Genomic DNA, 10,717 nt, shown 5'->3' on the forward strand with positions numbered 1-10,717 from the left:
GGAAGTCTATACAATTCTAATAGTCTAATACTTGTGCAGAAAAAAAGGCAATTTTTCAAACTGCATTCGCATATATTTTTGACTCATTCATGCGGGAAAAAAATGTTGATAAGTGGAATGTTTTGCGTGAATATTAACTAAGGTACAAACATGTAACAGTGTACTTACATGAATTACATAAAAAATGACTTCAAGTGCCATCAAAATTCTAATTTAAAGTCATGAAAATTAAAGATGGCATTCATAATACAGTATATCATTAAAACATATTTATTTTCTGCATATGTAAATATAAACGTATGATTGTACTACAAGTTCCTTGTGAAAATTTTTCTGAAATTCTGCACTTGAACATGTTGAACATCGGAAATCATCACAACTTCTAACACTTCCAACTTGACTCCCATGTTAAACCCATTTAAGAGGAAAACAAGAGGCCTTAAAGTTGATGTTCTCAATGGCTTTTACATTGTTCTTAAATGGCTTTATGACACATATATTAAATATTTGGAATGTCTTCTCTCTGAATATTTTCTCCGTGTAGATTATGAGAATATATGATGTTTGTAAACATAAAAACAAAGAGAGCCTATACATCATTTACAACTGAAAGTGTTGATACAATGAATAAAGCCCCATTTATCTGTATGGAATGTTAGCTATTCTGTGAAACATGTATCCATAAAAAACAGTACCCACAACGCACAAATCAAACTCCCTTAAACCTGCTTCTGAACATGCTTGTAGGTCATTTATACTCCATCAGAAAAACATAAAAATCACTACCCAAGATTTTAATCAGTTACCATACGTATCAAAATTCTCCCATTTCCCCTTTAAATCCAATTCCCCCCTGATAATCGGGAGTGATCTGTCTTTGTTAGCAGTTGATGGGGATGAGATCTGGCAGTTATCAGTAAACCACTGCACTAATGGGGATGTAATCTGACAGCCCGGAATGACAAGCCGACAAATCTCAGCTACCGAATCAAATGTTCCCACAGCATAGCAACAAATTCTGGATCATTATTGTAAAACCTGATCACTGTCACAATAGAGGGGTTGTGGGATATGATATTTAATTTTCAAAATAGTTGTTCTTACAATGAAATGCAATGTTCATTTCAAGCATGTACAGAATTATATAACCTATAATTTTTTTTTTCTCATTAAATTTCAATTATACCAGCTAGAATACATTTTTTTCAAAGCTTTTAAATTCAACTTTTTAAAAAAATTTAAATAATTATAATTGGTAGCTAACATTCTAAAGTTATTTGTACTGCAGTTTTAATTTCTAAATAGGTTTCGAATTTTGATGCACCTGTATAAAGAACTTTAAATTTTGTGACCTAAAGCAAGATCTATTGAATATCCTTACAAGTTTCTTGTTGAAAAATTGCTGTTGATTTTATGACTTTAATCCAGTGTTATATTATTTCATTCAACATGAAACTTTGTTTTTCACATTTGAAATGTATGTCAAGAGCACGAAAAGACAGAAGCCACATAATTGGCGCTGTTCGATTTTTGAACGGCTCTGATTCATCGGTATTTTATTTTCTTTACAGGTTCTTGGCAGAACTTGATTAACTTTCTCTCGACTTTATTTACAAGGCATTAATCACATGAAAAAGGTAATAAGAGTTACAAAAATCCTTTGAAGTATGTTGCTTGACGACTACCAACGGTGGAAACTGCGTGTGTGTTTAGTTATTCAATATTATACATGCATCATAACCCTATACAACAATATTTTTTCCCATCAAAGGTGTTGTAAGTGCATGCAGATGTTAAATATGTATAATGTCAAAATAAGCTGCTTAATTACTCATACATATGAATAAATACACCATGAACTTACATGTTTTAGTACAAAGAGAACAAAAAAATAATTCAGGACATCTCTGTTACTCTGTTCTTTGAAAAAGTTCTTCTATAAGTTGTACAATAAGGATCATGGCACCTTAATTGCTATGATTTTAGAGGTTTCTTTTTAATGTTAAAATTTTACACAGATTAATTTTAGATGTATCATAAAAACAATTTTCAAAATATGAAGCATAATGTTTTGTCAAACTATAGATTCTTAGACTAGATTATTCATGTTAAATACCCTTCATTCAATTCTTACAGTCTTTATTCCTACCCAGACATAGAGTAGAGTATATACAGTGATTGTATAAGAGTCTTGAACCCCAAATTGCTTTGTTAGCTCTATGGTGGTACTTTGTGGAGAGGGATGAATTAAGATAAGAAATTTATTTAGGTCAGGCAGAAAAACCTCCCCATCTCTCCACAGCTTTGATAAGAGATAAGATAAGCTGAAGCCGCAGTTTGAGAAAATAATGGAGGCTTGTCTGCAAGCCATTAAATCCTACACAGAATTATAATCCTCAAAGCCTCTGCACACCTACAGGGTACCAAGAAGACCACAACAGACACCATTTCTGACACAATTTATCAGACATTTTATAACCTAGTAAATGTGGTAAATAGGCAAAATATTAATGTTTCAACTCAAATTGGTTATTTTTCCTTCACTCATCATGCTCATAGGTGTTTGCAAAGTTCCTGAAGTTAGTATAGTGAACATGCAAGCTCGAACTCCAATGATACTGTGCAATTAAAAATACACTTGAAAAAATCTCATTAATAATGTAGTTCTATAATAACTATCCAAAACAATGAAAGAAACAATTTTTAAATCAAAATTATTAATCGAAGGAAAAGAAGTTTGGTTGGAGCTTCAGTTTTGAAAATTATGTAACTTCAACTCTTCAAACTTCATATGACCCAGTTGAGAGACAAATGAAAGGAGTGTTCCATGGGTCAATGAAAAAGCAAGAGAACAGCATATTCCTCTTTAGACATGCTGAATAAGTAAATATATGCTGCTGACAATACTCCTTAACAGCTTATGGAGGGCTCTCTCTCCTTATCATGGTTCAGTTCAGCCTAGGCAAATTTCCAACAACCCATTGACTGGCAGAAACAGAACCACCAAAACCTATGTCTTACACATGTTTCTGCCAATTTCTAAAATTCTGGCAGGCAAAAAAAAGTTTATCACATGATAGACTTAAAGTAAACCAGCAAGTGAAGGAAGAAACTTCCCAGTTCTTCTGACCTTTGTTTGAAGGGTCATACTTTAGAAACTTACCTTTTAACAAAGATATAAATAGGAAAAATTTGTACAGTGCACTTGAATCCATTTTCAATAAATAGTTCAAAACTTTGTAAAAATCCCCATAAATTTGAATGCTGTTTCTTGTTCTCGGTGCACAGAGTTTGTAGTTTTGATAATTCAACAAGAACGGCTTGTCCACGGCACACTCTTTCTTCAGCAGCACTGCCTCACGATTTCTGATGGCAAAAGATGGTGCTCCCTACTACTTACAAAGGACAAGCCTACAAGAGAGAAATTTAAATCCATATTGTACACTTGTAAAATAAATTTTTTTAAAGATCATTTTTTTTTAAAGAAAACAGTGAAAAATTACTTGTGCCGAGTTGGTTTTATTTCTCATAGACTGATAGAGTTGATTAAAAAGAGTAGTGTTGTCATTTGTGTTTGTGCCATATGATTTAATTATTTTCTATTGTTACTAATCAAAAGACTTGAACTTCCAAACAGTAAAAATTAGTCCCAGGTGCCTAATTACGCGCTCATTAACAAATTAATAAGTTAGAAGCCCATGCTCTCATTGCATTGAGCAAACAGTGTCAAAAAATGCCAAACAAACTCGGGAAGTTTTAAGATCTTGAAAATTTAACCTTATTTTATCTTCAGTTAAAAAAAAATAATCTTTCGATACTGAACGTAGCGCGACGAGAAACAGAAGACTTACCGATTCAACTCCTCCGTAGCACCATGGTAAAAATAGTATCAAGTTTCCCCCACCACAATCAATCGGCAATCCTCGGCTGACTCCGCTTCGCTCCATTCAAACCTCGGATGTGATAGGTGGAGGAATACGCAGCAGATCGCTACATTTCTCCGCCGGAAACTGCCTTGTTACTCATTTCATATTTCGCTCTGCCTAAAGTTCTTAGAAAAGGTATCTTTATTTTTGTAATTCCTCGTGTTAATTACAACCAAATGTTAGTATTCTTTGAAAGCAAGAACACAGTGATGGGTGTACATCAAAGTAACTCGGATTTCAAAAATATAATATTTGAATGAAATTCAAATAAGATCACATGACCGAATCAGCAAGATGGAAGATCACCTTTGACGTCCGAGGTTATGTGCGAGGCACGAGTCATCCGAGGAACTCCGATTGCACCACAATCTCACCACTCTGTGCCGGAAAGTGGCGATCAGGAGATTAAATTTTACGACAATACTTTTAAAGTCCTTAGCCTTCCTTAGTGTTTGAAATCGTGAAAATTGTCATGAATGAAGTATTTAATGGAGGAGAGTAACACTTATTTCTTTGTAGTGATTTAGCGTTAACTGTGTAAATATGTGGGGGTGGTCGTCAGAACGCTTGATCAAAGGGCGCGGACTAAAAGATTTTTTGTAGGGCCAAAAATAAATGTAGACTCACAAACTTGTGCAGGGACTTTCAACAGGTTTATATATATCTTTAACTATTGACAATATACTTTTTTTTTTTACATTCAACAGTTATATCCCCCGAACTTTTTGTTGTAGTCCAATTAATAGACGTTTTGTGGTGAAAATTATATCAAAAATTGTAAAAAGTCCGGAAAAGTTTAGCCATCAGATATTTCGGACTACTTATGTCGGTGTCTTCTAGCTATTCCCACTTTTTAAAATCTCAATTCCACCTATTCCCACTTGCAAATAACAAAAGATGTTTAGATTTACCTGTATTTTGTACATTTAAAGACAGAAAATAACGAATACATCTATGAGAAAATATGATTTATCTTGGATTTTTGAAATAATAAAAAGATCTTACAAGAAATAGCAACTTAGTACCTAAATTTAAGAACATAGTTAATTATTTGTTTACACAAAATTCCACCTACTCCCACGTGAAATTTCATCTTTTTCTACCCGATTTTCAGAAAGTGGGAATAGCTTGCATAAACCCTTATGTCTGTAAGGTGGAACACTGACAAATTCCAGAATTGACTGGGGAAAATGTACCAAAAGCAGGGACGTATATACTAGTATATACATTGTAGGTCCCTGCCAAAAGTAGGAAAAGCTTCAAATCAACCCTAACTAATTAAGGCACTAATTGTTTCGGAAATAAATTTGTTCACCCATATCATAATAGTAATGTTATTACTACATTAAGGATTAAAATTTTTATTTCCAAAACAGGTGCCTTTGCCCTACCCCCCCCCCCCCCGGAGAAAAATGGGATTTTCGTGTTTTGAAATTGGGGGGTCAGATTTTTGTGGAGGCCAACCTCCTGCAGTTTTAAAACTGTTTGTACGTTCGAAGTTTACCCATGCTCTCGCGACTGTGCATCTTTGTATATGCATACAATATGCCATGGTGTGCAGGCCCTTTGGAAGCAAAATCAGTTGAAGGGGGGGGGGGCACAACCAAACATTTTCTGTTTGGAGGTACTACTAACTACCAACTGCCAAAACTTCTTTGACAAGCCAAATAAAGGTTATCAGACGTTTTTAATCATTGAGGGGGCACAAGCATATGGTACATGTACATGTACCTATATGTTTTCTACAGCATTGTATTTATCGGGAAAATAGGGGGCAATCCCCTCCCCCGGTTCCTGTACGGCCATGTGCCGCCGTAACATAAGTTGAAAGAAATTATGTATGCATATATGCAGGGGTCAATGTGTGTCTACACAAGTTTACATTTTAAAAAAAAAAAACATTTTTTCCTCTTTCACTTTTGATATTTAGTTGAATTACTTTTCAAGAGCAAAAACTCTTGTCAAGAGATTTTTTTTACATAAGAAAAGGCCAGTTAACTCCCCCTCGCAATCGTCCCACTCATCACTGTTCAAACCTTCTCTCATGTTTCAAATCATGATCTTGGGCTATATATAGGTGTAAGATGCGGTTAAAATAATTAATTAATATTCTTAATCACAAAAGGGTCCCGTCTTGCATTCCACCATATTTCAAGTTAAAGACTACACCTTGTATGTCCTACAAATATGTACATCAACTATTGTTTCCAAACTTTTTAATTACAAAAAAAGACTTTACAGGGCCTGGATATCGAATATCTTAAACAAAATCCTCCATAGTGTTCATGTTCTTCACTCTATAACTATAGCCCTGCTGGACACGTTATAACTGATGCCGTAAATATAATTATTATTAATAATGAGGACCTTAGATCACTAATTTTAAAAAGTCCGAAATAAATGGAACTCCTTCCACTGGCCTAGGAATTTCAAAAATATTATGGACTCTGTAGAAGATCACACCAGGCGATTGGTTAGACATGAAAAGAAGGCCTTGACACTTTGTCAGAATGGATCATCTAAATGTATCAGATTTATGTTAAAATCACACATTGAGCGATTGGGGAACAATATGAAATTTTAACGACATCAGTACAATTCTCAGTTATCCTTGGACTTTCAGTAAGACGTAGTATTTTCGACGTTACATAATTAGCGCTGAAAAACACAGTCTTTTATTCACTGTTGAAATATACATTCCAGCGAATGTCAACGAGATTCTCATTGATTCAAAAATATAAATAACATCAGCAACTTAAAATTTTTGTTGACAAGAATGAAACGACTTCAGTCTCACCCCTCTTCCGTACGAAACGCTATCATTAGATGATTGAAACACTCATTCATCATTTGAGAGATGTTAATTACGTAGTGTCGAGAAAGTCACGCCCTACCGAAAGTCCAAGGTTGACTGAGAGTCGTACTAGATTAATGATCAGTACGTACTTGACAAGGAGCATACGGTGGGTCTGACCGGTGCAGGGGATGCTCACTCCTCTATGGTACCTGATCCCACCTCTGATGTTCTGGAGGTGTGTTTTCTCTGCTTCTATTTTGTATTTTAATTTGTTCAATTGACTTTTGAGCCTGAATACTGTTCGTTATCTCCCTATACATGTATTTCCTGCAACAGATTTCAGGTTTTACAGTCTGGATTAATTAATGACTGTTATAGAAGGATATAGTTTGACCTGAAGACAGAAATGAAACAGAAGGCTGATGAAAAAGTTTTTGCCTGAAGCGTGTTTAATAAATCTTTTACCGGACAAAATTAGTAGAACCCTTTCCGGGTAAGCATGGACTTTCAGTAAGGCGTGGCATTCTCTGTGCTGAACGTAATTAGCTTCTCCCAAATGGCGAATAGATTCTCATTGGTTTATAGAAATTAATAACATCTGGAACTTTAAATTGTTGTTGACAACGATGAGACGACCTAAACTCCACCTCTTTGCCAGACGAGACACTGTTATTGGTTATTGGATACACTAATTGGTATTTGCCCGAATTTCTATCCCATGTATTATTCAATAGTGAAGGAAAGCTGTGTAAATTCCAGTAGCTAATAATGTAACGTCGAGAATGCCACACCTTTATACTGAAAGTCCAAGCTAAACTGGGATTGTCCTAAGGGATCATACCGGGTATTTTTACACAAGAAAATATTTCTATACCTATGAATTTAAGTGACAACAAGGCTTCAATAATTTACAGTATGTGTCATTCACACGATTCTATTCTTGAGTAATACGCATTTGATGAGATTTGCGGCATATTGCTCATGAAAGTATGTGTCGTTAAAAAAATACCCTGTAAGTGGAGCTATGGGAGCATAGAATTAAGTATCATAGATCGGGAATATATCACTAATAAGAAAGTTTCAGTATTTCTGGCCAGAACTATGATGGTGATAAGACGCTATGCAAAGGCATTGAGCATGTACAAATGATCTAATTAAGGCAGAGGGGATGCTTGAAGCTGCAATGTCAAATCGCAACGTCGCGTTGCAGAAAGACTTCATATTTCCAAAAGTCTAATTAGCCGTTTATGGAACCGATTTCACAGGCAGGAAATTGTCAAAGAAGGCTAAATTCGGGATGTCCAACATGTACGTCAGTTCGTGAAGATTGTTGTTTGACCAATTTTACTAAGAAGCACCGCTTCCAAAACGCTCTTAAGCTTAATGCTGAGCGTCAGTGAGCAACGGGTAGACGGTTACTTAAACAGTTCGAAAGAGACGTCATGAAGCAAATATCAAGACCTTCCGACCAGCCGTACGTCCAGTATTAAAATCAGAGCATTACAGAAATCGAATTGTGGTCAAAAGAACAAAAAAATTGACCATAATGTCATTGGTTTTCTGTTCTATGTTCTCTTCTCAGACGAGTTGCGATTTTTTTTTACTTCCATGATGACAGAAAACTTGTTTGTAGGGCATATGGGGAAAGATATGTCGATTCTTCAGGTCATTAGGAAGCAATTTCAGTTTGGGGGGGGGGCACATCCAATATTTTTAGGTGGGGGCACTATCGCCAACCAAAAATTCATTGACAAGCAAAAAAAAAAGAATTCATAATTTCATTTATTTAATAATTTTATGTGTTTCTTTCCTTTCATATAATTAAGACTTAGAGAGTGGTGAACTTAAGGCATTCTAGAATTTGCAATTGTTGTGAGTGGCCAACTTGCACATTATTTAAGGAAGGGGAGGATATGAGGGTAATGGGTGACTGTTACTTTATAAAGTTAAAAAAAGTAAATATTCGACAATGAAATCTGTCGCTTTTATATTACTGATAAAATCCGCATTAAATTGAGAATATCAAGATATCTAACGGTAACTGCTTGTAAAACGTGTCTTTTGTGCATTTTCGTCCGCATAGAACTCGGGTTATTTCCCTTTACTTCTAGCAACATTGTACATAAGTGATTTTTCAGTCCCCATTATTAAGAACAGGCTTGTGCTCTATATAAGATTATAAATGTATGCGTTTTCTGTCAAAATAATTACATGCACCCTTTCAAACAATTCACTTGATACTGTGAGCTGCTCTCAGTAATCACTCGGCAGCTGGTAAACAATGTCTGCTATTGAGTTTTTGAAAAGTACATGTATGATGACTTGCAAATGATTAAACTCAATATTCTAATTTATAAGAAAAAAATCAGATATATTTTCCATAAAAATGGAACTCGTAAATTTACATACTTTGTCACTGCAATTGGTCATTTGCAAATTATTTTGTTAAAGTAAATTCTGATTGAAGACACAAGTACTCTGAAGATGATATTAAGAAGATGCTCGAGTTTTTGATTTACAATATCTATGTGGTTTTTGAAGACCGAATCTTCTACATGTAACTCTCTACCGGAATTCCATAGGTACCAATTGTGCCCTGTGATAAGCAGATCTATTTTGGTATTCATATGAAGCAGAATTTGTTCAAAAACTTTACTTGAAAAAAAAAAAACACTTGCTGTGACCTTCAACTTGACATTTAGATGTATCGACGACTAGTTGCAGAACTGTCAGTAGCTCTCTGCTTGAGAAAGTCTAGCTGCTTGAGAGAGATCTCATACTAGTAATGAACAGTAGGGTATTTTTTGTGGAGCTGTTATTTTGGGGTCTTTACGATTTTTTCCTATTGTGCACATGATGAATAAGTTAAATAAATATAATTTGTGAAAAAAATGTCCAATAAGCCCCATGGTTGAATATCGGGGGAAGGGGGGGGGGGGTGGTGGACGTTCCAGTCCTGAAGTACCTGTGGCCTAGACCTGCAGCCAAATTTGATAAGAAAGCTCCCTTTTTGCCACCGTGTCTCTGCACTATTTAGGTGCAAAAACTGTAGCGTTATGGTTTTATATACATTTATTAGCTAGTCTTTGACCAAAAGACTAATATAAAGCTACAATTCTGCAGCAATAATACACCCACCTTGAGCCCTGTGATTGATTGATTGTATACTGTTTAACGTCCCTCTCCAGAATATTTCACTGATATGGAGACGTCACCATTGCCGGTGAAGGGCTGCAAATTTAGGCCTATGCTCGGCACTTAGGGCCTTTGAGCAGGGAGGGATCTTTATCGTGCCACACCTGCTGTGACACGGGGCCTCGGTTCATACGGTCTCATCCGAAGGACCGCCCCATTTAGTCGCCTTTTACGACAAGCAAGGGGGTACTGAGGACCTATTCTAACCCGGATCCCCACGGGAGTTGAGCCCTGTGTATTAATTGTGTATTGATAAGGAAGACGAAACGTTCGATCGATATGTAGTCAAACTCAGCATGAAAATAAAAACCTATAACAATTTCTCTGAAACAATTAAATCAAAAAACGATCCAATGTCAGTTTACAATTGCTAACAAGTCCATTATAACAAACAAAGAGATTACGAAATGCCGATTTTAAATGATGTCGTTAAGTCCTTTGAATATCAACTTATAAGTCAATAACCTGTCTCGGTTTTAAAATTGATCATACTTAGTATTCTATGCATGCTGTTGAGCATCAAATACCATCTAGTAATAGTAAGTTTGTAGGGATATGATGCAGGGGAACGCTGGATATTATTGCATAAATAATGAAATGTAATGATAATAATAATGAAATTTGACGATAGGATCGTTTGCCATACAGTTTAGTTGTTAGTCGGTCTTTATCTTCTATATTCAGTAAAATATCCAAATATGAAACAGACACATGGCAGACTCTGTGCTGTCTTTCATTTTAAGTTCAGTGAGATTTTGTCAAATCGATCATGGGCGCTCCCCATGTAATTCTGTAAAAG

At 35.4% G+C, this 10,717-nt stretch overlaps 1 protein-coding gene across 1 annotated transcript in view; it reads right to left on the bottom strand.

The window, feature by feature from the left end:
• Window positions 1-3,911, bottom strand: part of LOC134278611 (laminin subunit beta-2-like) — a 28,128-nt gene extending 24,217 nt beyond the window's left edge. Inside the window, exons 1-2 of the mRNA XM_062760912.1 lie at window positions 3,852-3,911; window positions 3,164-3,411 (exon numbers count right to left, since the gene is read on the bottom strand). Coding sequence (XP_062616896.1) covers window positions 3,164-3,215 — 52 coding nt within the window. The 5' untranslated portion in view covers window positions 3,216-3,411; window positions 3,852-3,911. The remainder of the gene's footprint in view (window positions 1-3,163; window positions 3,412-3,851) is intronic.
• Between the last annotated feature and the right edge of the window lie 6,806 nt (window positions 3,912-10,717).

The sequence above is a fragment of the Saccostrea cucullata genome, unplaced genomic scaffold (assembly GCF_032062105.1).
Source record: "Saccostrea cucullata isolate Sc308-1 unplaced genomic scaffold, CSIRO_AGI_Scuc_v1 ctg652, whole genome shotgun sequence".
NCBI classification, from domain to species: Eukaryota; Metazoa; Mollusca; class Bivalvia; order Ostreida; family Ostreidae; genus Saccostrea; species Saccostrea cuccullata.